This window comes from Pongo abelii, chromosome 21 (genome assembly GCF_028885655.2).
Source record: "Pongo abelii isolate AG06213 chromosome 21, NHGRI_mPonAbe1-v2.0_pri, whole genome shotgun sequence".
Classification (NCBI taxonomy): Eukaryota; Metazoa; Chordata; class Mammalia; order Primates; family Hominidae; genus Pongo; species Pongo abelii.
In genome coordinates, this window is record NC_072006.2 from 36,853,810 (window position 1) to 36,871,074 (window position 17,265).

A 17,265-nucleotide genomic window follows, 5' to 3' on the forward strand; every position below is an offset into this window, starting at 1 on the left:
GGCTGGAGTGCAGTGGTGCAATCTCTGCTCACTGCAGCCTCTGCCCCCTGGATTCAAGCAATTCCAGATTACTTTGGGTTAGAAAGATTTTGTAGTGGATTCAGGCAGGGCTGAGAGGAGACTATTTAATAACAACCTAGACACTAGAAGGAGTGGAAATCTAAGAGCTGATGGGCTAGAAATCATGAGATCTTTACCAATTGGTTAAAATTCAGACTCTACCATGTACCAGCTGTGGGCCTTTAGGCAAACTATTTAACCTTTCTGAGCCTCAGTTTCCTCATCTGTAGAATGAAGATAATTATAGTTCTAACTCGGGGTTGCTAAAAGCAGTAAAAATAAGCTAATGTACATAAAGCACTTAATGCAGTGCCTAACACAAGGAATCACTTAGTAAATGTTGGCAATTATTACTTTTATTATTACTCATGGAACACCAGTACTGAAAAGGCCTTGAATTGAATCTAAATCAATTCTTGCATTTCGGCTGGGTGCGGTGGCTCACACCTGTAATCCTAGCACTTTGGGAGGCCGAGGTGGGGAGGGGGCGGTGGATCACTTGAGGTCAGGAGTTCAAGACCAGCCTGGTCAACATGGTGAGACCCTGTCTCTACTAAAAATACAAAAATTAGCCGGGTGTGGTGGCAAGCGCCTGTAGTCTCAGCTACTCAGTAGGCTGAGGCAGGAGGATCACTTGAACCCAGGAAGTGGAGGCTGCAACAAGCCGAGATCGTACCACCGTACTCAAGCCTGGGCAAGAAAATGAGACTCAGTCTCAAAAAAACAAAAACAAAAACAAAAACAAAAAAAGATTCCTGCATTTTATCATCAGGAAACTGATGCAGGAAAAAAAAGGTCTTGCCGGCGCAGTGGCTCACGCCTGTAACCCCAGCACTTTGGGAGGCCGAGGCGGGCAGATTACCTGAGGTCAGGAGTTCGAGATCAGCCTGGGCAACACGATGAAACCCCGTCTCTACTAAAAATACAAAATCAGCCGGGCGTGATGACACATGCCTGTAAACCCAGCTACTCGGGAGGCTGAGGCAGGAGAATTGCTTGAGCCTGGGAGGCGGAGGATGCGGTGAGCTGAGATCGCGCCATTGCACTCCAGCCCTGGGCAACAAGAGTAAATCTTGTTACCAAAAAAAAAAAAGAGAGAGAGAGAGAAAGAAAGGTTTTGCCAGTACCTTCTGTCCAGGCCTTGCAAACCCAGAGTGGCCCCAAATCAGTGGGGTCTCCTTCAGGCCCCGCAAGGCGAGCTGGAGAGCTGCTGGAAATCAGCTGATGTGCTGGCAGAGCTCCAGCCCAGAGTTTCTCATGACTTGCAGCCGACATATTCCCAACATCTCAGCTCATTTCAGGCAAAATTGTCGAGCATATTTTAGGATCAGCAAAAACCCACAATGCCTTTGGCCGAGCACTTTCCCTCTTCTTGTTGAAGCCCAGGGGTATTTTCTAGGAAATTGAGTCCATCTGTTTCTGATTCATTCGTACTTAACTCATCACCGGGCTGTTTTGTAAGAGCCCTTTGATGTGAAAGCCGCCTTATTCTATAAGCCTCTCTAAGCCTTTATTTAGTCAACAGTAGGTAAACGGGTCTCTCCAAAGAGGCCACAGGCAGCATATTGATCTCCTGCTACACAAAGTCCATGTGAAGGGAAAGTGTGGCCCAAACGCCTGCCTGGAGACACTGAGACTCCCCGTCTTTGGGCCTAGCAGGGCAAAGCAGACCACTCCCTAGCCCTGACCCAGCCTGTGGGGCTAAGCCACGCAGAGGGACCTCCTCTGGCGACTCACTAACTCTCCTCCCCAGGCACTGTAACCCAGCGTCCTCCTCCATAACTCACAGCCTTGCTACATAGATTTACGATTTCCTGTAAGTTGCCCAAGAGTTCCTTTTTTTTTCGTGGGGGACAGGGTCTTGTTCTGTCACCCAGGTTGGAGTGCTGTGGTGTGATCATGACTCACTGCAGCCTTGACCTCCCAGGCTCAAGCAATCCTCCCTTCAGCCTCCCACATAGCTGGGACCACAGGCGTGTGCCACCACACCAGGATAATTTTTGTATTTTTTGTTGAGAGAGGGTCTCGCTATGTTGCCCGGACTGGTCTTGAACTCCTGGGCTCAAGTGATCAGCCAACCTCAGTCTCCCAAAGTACTGGGGTTATAGGTGTGAGCCACCGTGCCCAGCCCCAAGTGTTTTTTTTTTGTTTTGTTTTTTGGTTTTTTTTGAGATGGAGTTCAAGCGATCCTCCTGCCTCAGCCTCCCAAATAGCTGGGACTACAGGTGCCTGCCACCAGGCCCAGCTAATTTTTGTATTATTAGTAGAGACAGGGTTTCATTGTGTTGGTCAGGCTGCTCTCGAACTCCTGACCTCAGGTGATCCACCCGCCTTGGCCTCCCAAAGTGCAGGGGTTACAGATGTGAGCCACCGTGCCCAGCCAATAGAATTTTTTTTTTAAAGAGAACCATTGGTCTAGCCATTCATTTAGTCCTTGGGTAGAACTTGCAGGGGGATCAGGTAGCTACCTACCACCAATAAATTTGCTTGGTTTATCATTTTCTCCAAAAGTACTCAGTACTATGGCTTAGTACTAAGCACCCAAAGATGAGTGATAGAGGTGATGATGTACAACTCTGAAGCAGGCACTGCATTCAGTCCTCAGAATCACCTTCAGAGGATACACTATCTCCATTTTATAGATGAACCTCAAAGGTATGGAGAGGTGACACAAGCCTCCAGGTTACGCACTGCTTAGCACCGGGGCTGGTGCACAGTGGGCGGCTAACATATTCTCACTGAACTGGTGTATCCACGAATATAAACAGTAAGAGTGGATTTAGGTCGAGCATGGTGGTTCACTCCTGTCATCCCAACAGTTTGGGAGGCTGAGGCGGGAGGATCACTTGAACCCAAGAGTTTGAGACCAGCCTGGGCAACCGAGTGAGACTTCATCATTGCAAAAAATTTAAAAATTAGCCAGTCATGGTGGTGTGCACCTGTAGTCCTAGCTACTCTGGTGGCTGAGGTGGGAGGAGCTCTTGAGCCCAGGAGTTCAAGGCTGCAGTGAGTTATGATTGTGCCGCTGCACTCCAGCCTGTGACAGAGTGAGACCCTATCTTTAGAAAATAATTAATTTTAAAAAAGGAGGTGGTGGGCTGGGCGCGGCGGCTCATGCCTATAATCCCAACACTTTGGGAGGCCAAGGTGGGCAGATCACCTGAGGTCAGGAATTCAAGACCAGCCTGGCCAACATAGTGAAACCCTGTCTCTACTAAAAATACAAAAAAGTTAGCTGGGCATGGTAGCATGTGACTATAGTGCCAGCTACTCAGGAGGCTGAGGCACGAGAATTGCTCGAACCCAGATGGCCAAGGTTGCAGTGAGCCAAAATCACGCCACTGAACTCCAGCGTGGGAAACAGAATGAGGCTCTGTCTCAAAAAGAAGAAAAAAGAGATGGATTTAAGTCTTAGGCCAGGCACGGTGGCTCATGCCTGTAATCCCAACACTTTGGGAGGCCGAGGCAGGTGGATCACCTGAGATCAGGAGTTCCAGACCAGCCTGGTCAACATGGTGAAACCCCATCTCTACTAAAAATACAAAAATTAGCTGGGCATGGTGGCATGTGCCTGTAATCCCAGCTACTTGGGAGGCTGAGGCAGGAGAATCGTTTGAATCTGGGAGGCGGAGGGTGCAGTGAGTAGAGATCGTGCCACTACACTCCAGCCTGGGCAACAAGAGTGAAACTCCATCTCAAAATAAATAAATAAATAAATAGATAAATAAATAAATAAATAAATAAAAATAAACCCAAGTCTCATTCAAAGTCAAACACATTCTACCACATTAGCAGGAAGTGTTACATGAGGTAATGCACACTGTGGGAAAGAAAGGACTGCCTCCCTTCTTCCTGCCTTCCCTCCCTCCCTCTCATTTGAGTTTATGAAAGCAGTGATGCAACCAAAGCTTTTCTGAATCTAACCTACCCTCAAGACATGCAGGGCCTAACTTAGGGAGCAGCGATGAACAGAGATGGTAAGGAACTGGTTCCACAGGGGCCATGACATGTGGGACCACCTGCTAGAGGAATTGCAAATGACTCAGGCCACGGGCTCAGATCAGCCCAGGGAATCACCGCAGTCTGGACAGCAACAAGGCATCTACAAATAACTGAGGTGGTCAGTGGGGAGGAAGTTCAGGTGTTTTGGCTGGAAAAAAGTTTTTTTTTTTTTTTTTTTTTTTTTTTTGAGATGGAGGCTCTCTCTGTCACCTACGTTGGAGTGCAGTGGCCTGATCTCAGCTCACTGCAACCTCCACCTCCTGGATTCAAGCAATTCTCCTACCTCAGCCTCCCAAATAGCTGGGAGTACAGGTGTGTGCCACTATGCCTGGCTAATTTTTTATTTTTAGTAGAGATGGGGTTTCACCATCTCTACTAAATGGGGTTTCCAGGCTGGTCTTGAACTCCTGAACTGAAGCAATCTGCCCGCCTTGGCCTCCCAAAGTGCTGGGATTACAGCCGGGAGCCATCACTCCCTGCTTGAAAAAATGTTTTTTTAAATGATGTTCTCAGTATCTACGTTCTTAGCAACTAAGATGATGGATCTTAGTTATAGAACTCATAACTAATAAAATCCTTTAGGATTACAGTTCATACACCAAAAAATAGAAGCTATAATAATCTTGTATAAAGGTAAGAATCTAAAATAGAAACTATGGAGAGTGGCTATCTCTGGGGAATAGGTTGTTTTTACTTTTCATCTTTTTCAGTTCTATAACATTTGAATTTTTATTAAGTATATTTCATGTATTGTCTCTATAAATAGAGCACATTAATTTATATTTAAATTGAAAATTTTTGAAACTATAAATAAGCAAAAGAAAAAAATTAAAAACCTATAATTCTACTGCCCAAAAATAACCACTGATAACATTTTTGTTTATATCCATTTTATCCATTTAGTTTGTTTCTATGTAAACATTTTTTTAAAAGAGAAGTTTCACCCTCACCTCACTATGTTTTGGCTTTTTTTTTCTTTGAGATGGAGTCTCGCTCTGTTGCCCAGGCTGGAGTGCAGTGGCACAATCTCAGCTCACTGCAACTTCTGCCTCCCGGGTTCAAGCGATTCTCCTGCCTCAGCCTCCTGAGTAGCTGGGACTACAGGCGCTTGCCACCACACCTGTCTATTTTTTGTATTTTTAGCAGAAACAGGGTTTCACCATATTGGCCAGGCTGGTCTCGAACTCCTGACTTTGTGATCCGCCTGCCTTGGCCTCCCAAAGTACTTGGATTATAGGCATGAGCCACCGCGCCGGCCTGTTTTTTTTGTTTTTTGTTTTTTTTTTTTTTGAGACAGAGTCTTACTCTGTTGCCCAGGCTGGAGTGCAGTGGCGCGACCTTGGCTTACTGCAACCTCCGCCTCCCAGGTTCAAGCGATTCTCCTGCCTCAGCCTCCTGAGTAGCTGGGATTACAGGTGCCACCACTACGACTGGCTAATTTTTTTTAATATTTTTAGTAGAGACAGGGTTTCACCATCTTGGCCAGGCTGGTCTTGAACTCCTGACTTCGTGATCCACCCGCCTTGGCCTCCCAAAGTGCTGGGATTACAGGCGTGAGCCACCGCGCCAAGGCTTTTTTAATTTTTAATTTTTCATAAAGGCAGGGACTCACTGTGTTGTCTGGGCTTGTCTCCAGCTCCTGGGCTCAAGCACTCCTCCCACCTGCGCCTCCCAAAGTGCTAGGATTACAAGCGTGAGCCACTGTGCCTGGCCCTCACCTTACTGTCTTCTAACCTCATTTTTGTGTCTACACATCATGACCATGATCCTCTTTGTAGCACTCTCTTCAACATTAGTTATTCTCATATTAAAACAGGGGCCATTTACATTGGTAAACATTTAAAAAACTGGAATGTATCCATGCTTTGGAATGCAACGCTGGCACAGTGATTCATGCCTGTAATTCCAGAAATTTGGAGGACTGAGGTGGGAGGATTGCTTGAAGCCGGGAGTTCGAGACTAGCCTGAGCAACATAGCAAGAACCTGTCTCTACAAAAAATACAAACAAATTTAGGTGAGCATGGAGACCAGTAAAAGGCAAAACAGTAGGGACAGAAACCAGGCCAGTGGCTGCCAGGACTGTGCTGATGGGAGGGCTGAGCATGGTGGCACATGCCTGTAACCCCGGCTACTTGGGAGGCCGAAGCAGGAGAATCACCTGAGACCAGGAGTTCCAGACCAGCCTGGGCGACATGGCAAAATCCCATCTCTACTAAAAAATACAAAAATTGGCCAGGCATGCACCACAGGGCTTTTAGGCTCAGCCGGGCTCAGGCGGCTCCATGGTGCTTCCAACAAAAATTGAAAAAAAAAAAAAAGAGAGAGAGAAAAAAATTAGCCAGGCATGGTGGCACGCACTTGTATTCCCAGCTACTCAGGAGGCTGAGGTGGGAGGATATCTTGAGCCTGGGAGGTGGAGGTTGTGGAGAGCTGCAATAGTGCACTCCACCCTGGGCAACAGAGTGAGACCCTGTCTCAAAAACAAAACAAAAACAAAAACAAAAAACAACCCAGCCATAAAAACGAAAGAACTACAGACGCACTAGCAATGTAGATGAATCTCAAAAACATTATGCTAAGTGGGAGAAGTGGGGCACAAAAGGCTACATAATGGGCCGGGTGCGGTGGCTCACACCTGTAATCCCAGCACTTTGGGAGGCCAAGGCAGGCGGATTACTTGAGGTCAGGAGTTTGAGACTAGCCTGGCCAACATGGGAAACCCCGTCTATACTAAAAATACAAAAATTAGCTGGGCATACTCAGGATGCTGAGGCAGAAGAATGGTGTGAACCCGGGAGGCGGAGCTTGCAGTGAGCTGAGATCATGCCACTGCACTCTAGCCTGGGTGACAGAGCGAGACTCCGTTTCAAAAAAAAAAAAAAAAAAAAAAAAAATTAGCTGGGCATGGTGGTGTACGCCTGTGGTCCCAGCTACTCAGGAGGCTGAGGCAGGAGAATCACTTGAACCCAGGAGGCGGAGGTTGCAGTGAGCCGAAATCACGCCATTGCACTCTAGCCTGGGCAACAAGAGTGAGACTCCCTCTCAAAAAATAAAAAATAAAACAAGCCTCCATAATGAATGATGCCACTTATATGACATTCTGGAAAAGGCAAAACAGTAGGGACAGAAACCAGGTCAGTGGCTGCCAGGACTGTGCTGCTGGGAGGGCTGACTCTAACCACACACCAGGGCACTTCGTGGGGTAATGAAAATCGTCCATGTCTTGACTGTGGTAGTGATTACACTACCACACATTTATCAAAACTCACTCAACTGCATACTCAAGAAGGGTAAATTTCACTATATGTAAGTTACTTGACTGCTCCCACCCCCCGCCAAAAAAAAACAAACAAAAGTGCTGTCCAAATATAAAGTATCACTAGACATTACAGCACTTTTCTCAGAGATTCTGAAATACCTTTGTGAAATGTGACAAATGTTAAAAAACAAAAACAAAAACGAAAACAAAACCCCAGCCAGGTGTGGTGGCTCATGCTTGTAATCTCAACATTTTGGGAGACCAAGGCAGGAGGATCCCTTGAGCCCAGGAGTTTGAGACCAGCCCTGGCAACAGAGTGAGACCCTGTCTCTACCAAAAAAAAAAAAAAATTAGCCAGGCATAGTGGCGCATGCCTGTAATCCCAGCTACCAGGGAGGAGTACCTGAGCCCAGGAGATCGAGGCTGTGGTGGGCCGTGGTCACACCACTGCACTCCAGCCCAGGCAATAGAATGAGACTCTGTCTCAAAAAAAAATAAAGCAACTTGGAAAAGACCAAGCATCCTTTAGAAAAATATTTGTTGTTGAGTGTTCTGTCTTTCAGAAAGGCCATTTTCCACTCTGGCAAATGCTCATGTGTGAGGTTGCTGGTCCCACAAGGGAGCAGTTGACCACTTGGGCTATTTGAGGACTTTCCACAACATCATCAGCTTTTTTATTTTTATTTTTAAAATATGAGGCTGGAGTGTAGTGGCACAGATCATGGCTCACTGCAGCCTCTAACTCCAGGCTCAAGCAATCCTCCCACTTTAGCCTCCAGAGCAACTGGGACTACAGTCACATGCCACCACATCTGGCTAATTTTTAAGTTTTTTGTAGAGACAGGGTTTTGCTATGTTGACCAGGCTGGTCTGGAACTCCTGGCCTCACATGATCCTCCTGCCTTGGCCTCCTAAAGGGCTGAGATTACAGACGTGAGCCACCGTGCCAGGCCCAGCTTCTTTTTTTTTTTTTTTTGAGATGGAGTCTAGCTCTGTCGCCCAGGCTGCAGTGCAGTGGCGCGATCTCTGCTGGCTGCAAGCTCTGCCTCCTGGGTTCACACCATTCTCCTGCCTTAGCCTCCCAAGTAGCTGGGACTACAGGCGCCTGCCACCACGCCCGGCTAATTTTTTATATTTTTAGTAGAGACGGGGTTTCACCTGTGTTAGCCAGGATGCTCTCGATCTCCTGACCTTGTGATCCACCTGCCTCGGCCTCCCAAAGTGCTGGGATTACAAGCGTGAGCCACGGCACCCGGCCCCCAGCTTCTTTTTTTAATGCCACTATAGTAAAAATAAACAATAGTGTCAGAACTCAACAGTTATAGGAAACAAGAATGATAAGCCAAAAAGTGAAAAAATGAAAGAAAAAAAAAAGAACTGAACAGTCAACACCCCCTCCCCCCACTTGATCTTAACATCCCAGCCAATCCAGTCCTCTTCCCTCCAGGGAAAGAATACAGGTATTTCTGGCTCATCTCCTCTTGGGCCAGACTATTACCATCCTAATGAACACTATACTCCAAAAGCAAATAAACTGCAATCAAAAGTGAGATTACCAGACAGCAGATTTCTAAACAGAATTGGAAGAAGAGTGAATCGATGCAAAGGTGCAGTGCTAACAGTAAGAAAAATCCTGCCCAAATCCCCCAGCATTGCAGCAAAACCCCTTGACAGTCTGCAGAGCCTGATCAATGCCCCTTATTCAACAGAGTATATTCGTGACAAAATTCCAATCCAGCAAAGGAACTGTAGTAGTTCTGGAGTTCATAATGGGCTCTGAACTACTGTAAATGGGAGTGAGGATATAATCTACTCTTACATAGAAAAAACAATCTGGCCAGGTGCAGTGGCTCACGCCTGTAATCCCAGTACTTTGGGAGGCCGAGGCGGGCGGATCAGGAGGTCAGGAGATTGAGACCATCCTGGCCAACACGGTGAAACTCCACCTCTACTAAAAATACAAAAATTAGCTGGGTGTGGTGACGCGTGCCTGTAATCCCAGCTACTGGGAAGGCTGAGGCAGGAGAATCGCTTGAATCAGGGAGTCAGAGGTTGCAGTAAGCCGAGATCATGCCACATCATTCCAGCCTGGTGACAGAGCAAGACTCAGAGGTTGCAGTGAGCCGAGATCATGCCACATCATTCCAGCCTGGTGACAGAGCAAGACTCCGTCTCAAAAAAAAAAAAAGAAAGAAAGAAAAAAAGAAAAAACAACTTGTCAGTTATCTGTGTTCAGGGCTTATCACTCCCTCCCCCAGGGCCTAGCAAAGCTTTTGCCCATAGGAGGCGCTCCAGGAATGTTGGTGGAGTCAGGGAGCAGGATAGTCAACTGCTCTGGGAAGAGGACCCCCTTACACTGTGGAGCTATCTGTGATCTATGTTAAAACTGACCCACAATGAAAACAACTTCCCTGGCCTTTTTTTTTTTTTTTTTTTTTCCAGACAGTGCCTCACTCTGCCGCCCAGGCTGGAGTGCAAAGGCGTGATCTCAATTCACTGCAACCTTCGCCTCCCGGGTTCAAGCAATTCTTGTGTCTCAGCCTCCGGAGTAGCTGGGACTACAGGCACGAGCCACCATACCTGGCTAAGTTTTTGTATTTTTAGTACAGATGGGGTTTCACCATGTTGGCCAGGCTGGTCTCGAACTCCTGACCTCAGGTGATCCGCCTGCCTCGGCCTCCCAAAGTGCAGGGATTACGGGTGTGAGCCACCACACCTGGCCTGGATTTCTTCTTCTAAAGCCAGGGAGGTTTGTTAACATTGCTTCCATGGAGGCTCTACACTCAGCCTCATTTCATTTCAACAAAGGGCAGGACCTGTTCCAAGGCTGGCTTGGGGATGAGGAGTGGGGCTGAATGAGGCTGATTGTAGGGGTGATTGAGCTGAAAAGCAAGTCTCCTATCAAGAAGCTCATGGGCTGGGCATGGTGGCTCACGCCTGTAATTCTAGCACTTTGGGAGGCCGAGACAGGCAGATGGCTTGCGCACAGCAGTTTAAGAACAGCCTGGCCAACATGACAAAACCCTTCTCTACTAAAAATATGAAAATTAGCTGGGTGTGGTGGCAGGTGCCTGTAATCCCAGCTACTAAGGTGGCTGAGGCACAAGAATCGCTTGAACCCCGGAGGTGGGGGTTGCAGTGAGCCAAGATGGTGCCACTGGACTCCAGTCTGGGCAAGAGAGCAAGACTCTGTCTCAAAAACAAGACAAAACAAAACACACACACACACACACACACACGCACAAAATAAAGAAAGAAACTCAGGGGCTAGTGGGAAAGAGAATCCTGGGAACAAATAATTACAACGATTTGATAATAAGTAGCTTACTGGTTAGTTAAGCATGCTCTGTGTGATCTACCCCAATAACCTTGTGAGGTGAGAATTATAACCCTGTTACAAAAGGGGAAACTAAGGTTCTCAGATGTTAAGGAGTTTGCCCAAGGTCACACAGTTAATAAGCAGAAAGGCCAGTATTGAAACCCAAGCAGGGCTGGGTGCAGTGGCTCACACCTGTAATCTTGATGCTTTGGGAGGCCCGAGGCGGGAGAATCACTTGAGTCAAAGAGTTTGAGACCAGCCTGGGCAATGCAGTGAGACCGCCCCCTCCCAATCCTGCCCCCCCCCCCCACTCTCTACAAAGAGAAAAAAGAAACCCCAGGCAGTCTGACTTCAGAGCTTGCACTCCTAACCCCTGAAGCAGTGGAATGAGGGCCCAAGGGGTGTTTATTATGGCCAAGAACTATCAGGAGAGGCCTTTAGAAATGTGGGGCAGCGCTGTGAGCCCAAGGGGAGAAGAGGCAGATGGCATCATGGCTCGGTGGCTGTAAGCAACCTGGTAGTCTAGATGCTCCAGTAGGATGCCTGCCAGGAGGCAGTGGAGATGGAGCATTGGAGGAGGTCAGCAGGGCCAGGCTGTCAGGGCTGGGTGTTCTAAGGAGTTCTGACTTTCCTCTGGACACCTGGCAGAACCCTGAGCAGTGGATCTGTTGGGTGACATGAGACTTGTGCATAAGAATGGTCACACAGGAAATGGGCTGGACTGTGCAAGCTGTGAGGCTGAAGACTCCAGGGGGGCCATCAGGAAGCCAATGTTGTGATCCAGGTGGGGCAGCAGCGGCTGAATTGGGCAGGGCAAGGAGCTCCTTGGTCAGAATCTGTCCAGTGGCCAGCTGGATGCAACTCTTACACAGCACCCGGACTTGGACCTGCACCGGATGGCTTGGCGTGCTGGAGGCCCTTCTAGTCTCAGGAGCCCATTTCTGAATCAAGCAGGACCCCATGGATCACAAGACAGCACTGTCTGACCCCTGGCCAGTGACCACAGTTTCAGTCTCCAGGCCTCAGTTTCCCCATCTGTAATATGAGTGAGTTTTAAACAGGTTGTATTGGCCGAGCATAGTGGCTCACACCTGTAATCCCAGCACTTTGGGAGGCCGAGGCAGGCAGATCACCTGAGGTCAGGAGTTGAAGACCAGCCTGGCCAATATAGCGAAACCCTGTCTCTACTAAAAATACAAATCTAGCCGGGCATGGTGGAATGCATCTGTAGTCCCAGCTACTTGGGAGGCTGAGGCAGGAGAATCGCTTAAACCCAGGAGGCAGAGGTTGCAGTGAGCCAAGATCACACCACTGCACTCTAGCCTGGGCAACAGAGCAAGACTCCATCCCAAAAAATAATAATAATAAATAAATTGATTGTATTTTAGGTACCTTCCCGTTCTGACTTTCTGTGAACTTTTTTTTCTAATTTTTTATTTTTACTTTTTTGTGAATTCTTTTTATTAATACATTAGATTCTCATGGTCTCAAGCTACATGAGGTTCTCTGAAAACTCATGAACACATCTGGACACTGTTCAAAGGCACTCATCTGTTCTTCTTTGGAACTTTTGGACAGTAAACTTGCTGGTGGAAGCAGAAATTGAAAGAAGGTAGAGATCAACTTGGCACTATGAGGATTAATTTTGTGTCAACTTGGCTGGACCACAGTGCTTAGAGAGTTGGTCGAACACTATTCTAGATGTTTTTCTGAAGGTGTTTATGGATGACACTAAACTTTTTTTTTTTTTTTTTTGAGATGGAGTCTCACTCTGTCACCCAGGCTGAAGTGCAGTGGCACAATCTCGGCTCACTGCAACCTCTGCCCCCCGGGTTCAAGCAATTAGATTCTCTTGCCTCAGCCTCCCAAGTAGCTGGGATTATAGGCACCTGCCACTGCGCCCGGCTAATTTTTGTATTTTTAGTAGAGATGGGGTTTCACCATCTTGGCCAGGCTGGTCTTGAACTCCTGACCTCGTGATCCACCTGTCTCAGCCTCCCAAAGGGCTGGGATTACAGACGTGAGCCACTGTGCCCAGCCGACACTAACATTTAAATCAGTGGACTTTTGCCAGGTGCGATGGCTCACCCCTGTAATCCCAGTACTTTGGGAAGCCAAGGTGGGCAGATCACGAGGTCAGGAGTTCCAGACCAGCCTGACCAACATGGTGAAACCCCGTCTCTACTAAAAAAAAAAAATACAAAAATTAGCCGGGCGTGGTAGTACACACCTGTAATCCCAGCTACTCAGGAGGCTGAGGCAGGAGAATCGCTTGAACCCGGGAGGCAGAGGTTGTATTGAGCTGAAATTGTGCCATTGCACTCCAGCCTGGGCGACAGAGTGGGACTCCGTCTCAAAAAAAAAAAAAAAAAAAAAATCAGTGGACTTTTAAGTACAGCAGCCCCCTCTTATCCATGTGGGATATGTTCCAAGACCCCTAGCAGATTCCTAAACCCACAGATAGTCCCGAGCCCAGTTTTTCTCAATCTGACAACAGTACCTGCTACTAAATGATTAACAGCATATATAGCATGGGTACCCCGGAGAAAGGATTGATTCCTATCCCACAACATGAATTCATGTCCAGGATAGAGTGGGCCAGCACGAGATTTCATCATGCTACTCAGGATGGTAGGCAATTTAAAGCTTATAAATTATTTCTGGAATTTTCCACTTAATATTTTCAGACTGTGAGTAAATGAAACCAGGGAAAATGAAAACATGGATACATGGGGACCTATTGTATAGCAAATTCTTCTCCATAATGTGGGTGGGCCTCATCCAATCAGTTAAAGCCTTAAAAAAAAAAAAAAAAAAAGCCTGGCATCCTATGCCTTCCTCCCCAGCAAGGAATTCTGACAGCAGACAGCCTTTATTTTCCTATTTTTTTTAAGAGACAAGGTCTCACACCATTGCTCAGACTGGTCTTGAACTCCTGGGCTCAAGTGATCCTCCTGCCTCGGCCTCCCAAGAAGCTGGGAGTACAGGTGCACACCACAGTGCCTGGCTAGTAGATACCCTTTGAACTGCAACTCTTCCTGCATCTCCAGCCTGCTGGTCTACTCTGAAGACTGACCATGTCACTGTAATCATGTGAGCCAATCTTTTGAAATAAAAATCTCTCTCCCCACATACATATACATATGTACACATACATCCTGTTGATTTTGTTCTGAGAACTGTGATTAACACTGGCACCATTTATCAAAACTGCTCATACTGGACCAGGCACAGTGGCTCATGCCTGTAATCCCAGCACTTTGGGAGCCCGAGGCGGGTGGATCACCTGAGGTCAGGAGTTCGAGACCAGCCTGGCCAACACGGCAAAACCCCGTCTCTACTAAAAATACAAAAAAATTAGCCAGGTGTGGTGGCATGCACCTGTAATCCCAGCTACTCAGAAGGCTGAAGCAGGAGAATCACCTGAACCCAAGAGGCAGAGGCTGCAGTGAGCCAAGATTGCGCCACTTCACTCTAGCCTGGGTGACACAGCGAGACTCCGTCTAAAAAAACACAGAACAAAAACAAAAAAAAAAAAACACTGCTTATGCTGGTTACGATCCATCCACAAAACTGAATATGCTACAGCCACAGGGAGGGGATGCAGACTCTTTATGTAATGATATGGAAAGATCTCATAGATGTATTAACAAAAGTATGTAGAGTGTGCAATTATCTGTGTAAACAAAAAAAGGGTGTAAAAATAAAAATTCCCATTGTTTATTTTTTCATTTTTTGAGACAGGATCTCACTCTGCCACCCAGGCTGCAGTGCCGTGGTATGACTGATCACAGCTCACTGCAGCCTCTAACTCCTAGGATCAAGTAATCCTTCTGCCCCAGCCTCTCAAGTGGCTGGGACAACAGACATACACCACCAAGTTCAGCAATTATTTTTTTTCTCCCTATACGGAGTTTTGCCTGTTGCCCAGGCTGGAGTGCAGTGGTACGATCTCGGCTCACTGCAACTTCTGCCTCCCGGGTTCAAGCAATTCTCCTGCCTCAGACTCCTGAGTAGGTGGGATTACAGGTGTCTGCCACCACAACCGGCTAATTTTTGTATTTTCAGTAGAGATGCAGTTTCATCATGTTGGCCAGGCTGGTCTTGAACTCCTGACCTCGTGATCCGCCTGCCTCAGCCTGCCAAAGTGCTGGGATTACAGGTGTGAGCCACTGTGCCCAGCCACGTTCAGCAAACTTTTAAATTTTTTGTAGAGACGGGGTCTCCCCATGTTGCCCGGGCTGGTTTCAAACTCCTGGCCTCAAGCAATCCTCCTGCCTCGGCCTCCAAAAATGCTGGGATTACAGGTGTGAGCCACCGTGACTGGCCGTATTGTTTCTATGTGGAGGAAAAAAAAAACCTGTGGAAGGGTACCTAAGAAACTAACAACAGAGGTTTTCTATTGGAACAGGCCAGTGGGAGAATTAAGTAAATGGGAGACAAGGGAGAAGAAACCTTTTGTTTTACTCTTTTTTACACTCTTTGATAAACGTACATATTCTATGACCCAGCAGTTCCATACCCATGTAATTACCTTATAAACATACTTCCATATGTGCAAAACGACATATATACAAGGATATTCTGTTGTGGCATTATTTGTAAGAGAAAAAGAATGGGAACAACCTAGACACCCATCAGCAAGAAACTGATTAAATAAATCATCCATTTGAAGTAGAACGGTGCATTTGTTATCAAGAATGACGCAGTTCTCTGTGTTCTGATATGGAACAATTTCCAAGTTGAATGGAAAAAAGAAAGGGGCAGGATGGTGGGTACATAATGCTACCATTTGTGTGGGAAGAAAAGTGAAACTATATGCATATCCGTTTGCAAATGCAGTTAATGTCTCCAGAACAAAGAATAAACTAATAACAGTGGCTACCTCTGGGGAGGAGAACTGGGTAACTGGGGAGGGGTTATTACCTTACACTGTACCTTTTGAATTATGGGCATCTTTTATCTATTCGAAACTTTATAAAATTTCTGAGGTGGTATTTGCCAGGTACGGTGGCTCACGCCTGTGATCCCAGCACTTTGGGAGGCCAAGGCGGGCAGATCACGAGGTCAGGAAATCGAGATCATCCTGGCTAACATGGTGAAACCCCCTCTCTACTAAAAATACAAAAAATTACCCGGGCGTGGTGGCAGGTGCCTGTAGTCCCAGCTACTCAGGAGGCTGAGGCAGGAGAATGGCGTGAACCCGGGAGGCAGAGCTTGCAGTGAGCCGAGATGCTGCCATTGCACTCCAGCCTGGGTGACAGAGCGAGACTCTGTCTCAAAAAAAAAAAAAAAAAAAAATTCTGAGGAGGAGGGGTAGTGGAGGAGGAGGAGCAGGAAAAGTCACATGCTAGAGTGGGGGCTAAAGCCATCTGTACACAAAGCATTTCACATGTTATGCTTTTTCCTGTGGCTTTTAACCTGAGTTTCCCCGGAATTGCTCTTACAAATTCCAACTTTGGAACAGACCCAATTTCACTGGAGACCCAGGATCGTCACAAAACCAAGAAGATAATTTTTAAAGACAAGAGCAAGCACTAGCTCTCTGCAAGGTGCACGACTCTCTAATCCATGCAGAAAGACAACTGGATCCAGACCTTTTCTTCAGAACCTTTTTATTCATCATCTAACCAACAGAGGTGGTTGGCTCGAACTCAAACTAAAATGGCCTCAAAAGGCCTGCCTCGTTAACAACATGACAGGGCAAAACCAGAAGTAGGGACAGAGTTTAGCCTCAGTTCTCTGCAGAGAAGACCAAGCATGTATTTATACACAGGTGCCTCATTAAGAACTGATTGGCAATGTTCCACCAGCACAGACCCAGAGTGTGCAGAAATCCGTGGGGGCTCTGTACATGTGTCATTCAGACAATCTGCCGATTCCTCAGCCATAAACAAGCTCTTGCTTTTTGGGAGGAGGGTGATCAGCATGTTATCTTGAATGATGGCACCATTTCTTTACTCTGGAACTTTGAAGGGGAGGTGACAACTTATTTTCTCCCCTGAATCTGAGATGCAGTGGCCTGTCAGGGTATCTAAAATGTGTCCTAGAAGACAGATAGGTGGTGGTGGTTGCCCTAACAGAGAGTTTACGGGGTAATTGTGTTGCGCTCTTTCAGTATTTAATCCTGCTGTTTTTCAGAAACCCTTTGCACCTGGGCCCCATGGAGCCAGCAGGGCCCCATGGAGTGTCCCACAGGCCTGTGAGTGAAGTGCCTCTCAGAGCAGTCACCCAGGGAAGGGAGGAGGGCAGGGAACGGGGCAAGGGGAGATGCAGGGACAGAAATCAGCAGAAACACTCCATGCTGGTTCTGACTCGCTCCATCTCGTGCAGGAAGCTGTAGAACTGAGGCAAGGTTAATTCTGGGGAGAGAAAATTCAGCTTCAGATAAATGTTTCCAACTCCACAGAATCATCCAAGAAAATTAATTTCCACCCAGAGGATTTTTTTTCTTTTTTGGCTTAATACATCTAAGCAGCTCTTGATGGGTAATTGATCATAATAAAGAACTGAGACTTGAATGCAGAAGGTTCTCTGCTCCAAAGGAAAAAAAAGGGGAGTGAGTGTTCAAATGGCACAGCTCCATGGCACAAAGAGATGAAAGGGTATCATTCGGGATGTTCA

At 47.0% G+C, this 17,265-nt stretch overlaps 1 protein-coding gene across 2 annotated transcripts in view; it reads right to left on the reverse strand.

Moving 5' to 3' along the window:
* Positions 1-16,239: 16,239 nt before the first annotated feature.
* Positions 16,240-17,265, reverse strand: part of COMMD7 (COMM domain containing 7) — a 38,466-nt gene continuing 37,440 nt past the window's right edge. For both annotated transcript variants that reach the window (XM_002830196.6, XM_024239052.3), the window contains exon 9: positions 16,240-17,003. In XM_002830196.6, the coding sequence (XP_002830242.2) occupies positions 16,927-17,003 (77 nt within the window). In that variant the 3' untranslated portion in view covers positions 16,240-16,926. The remainder of the gene's footprint in view (positions 17,004-17,265) is intronic.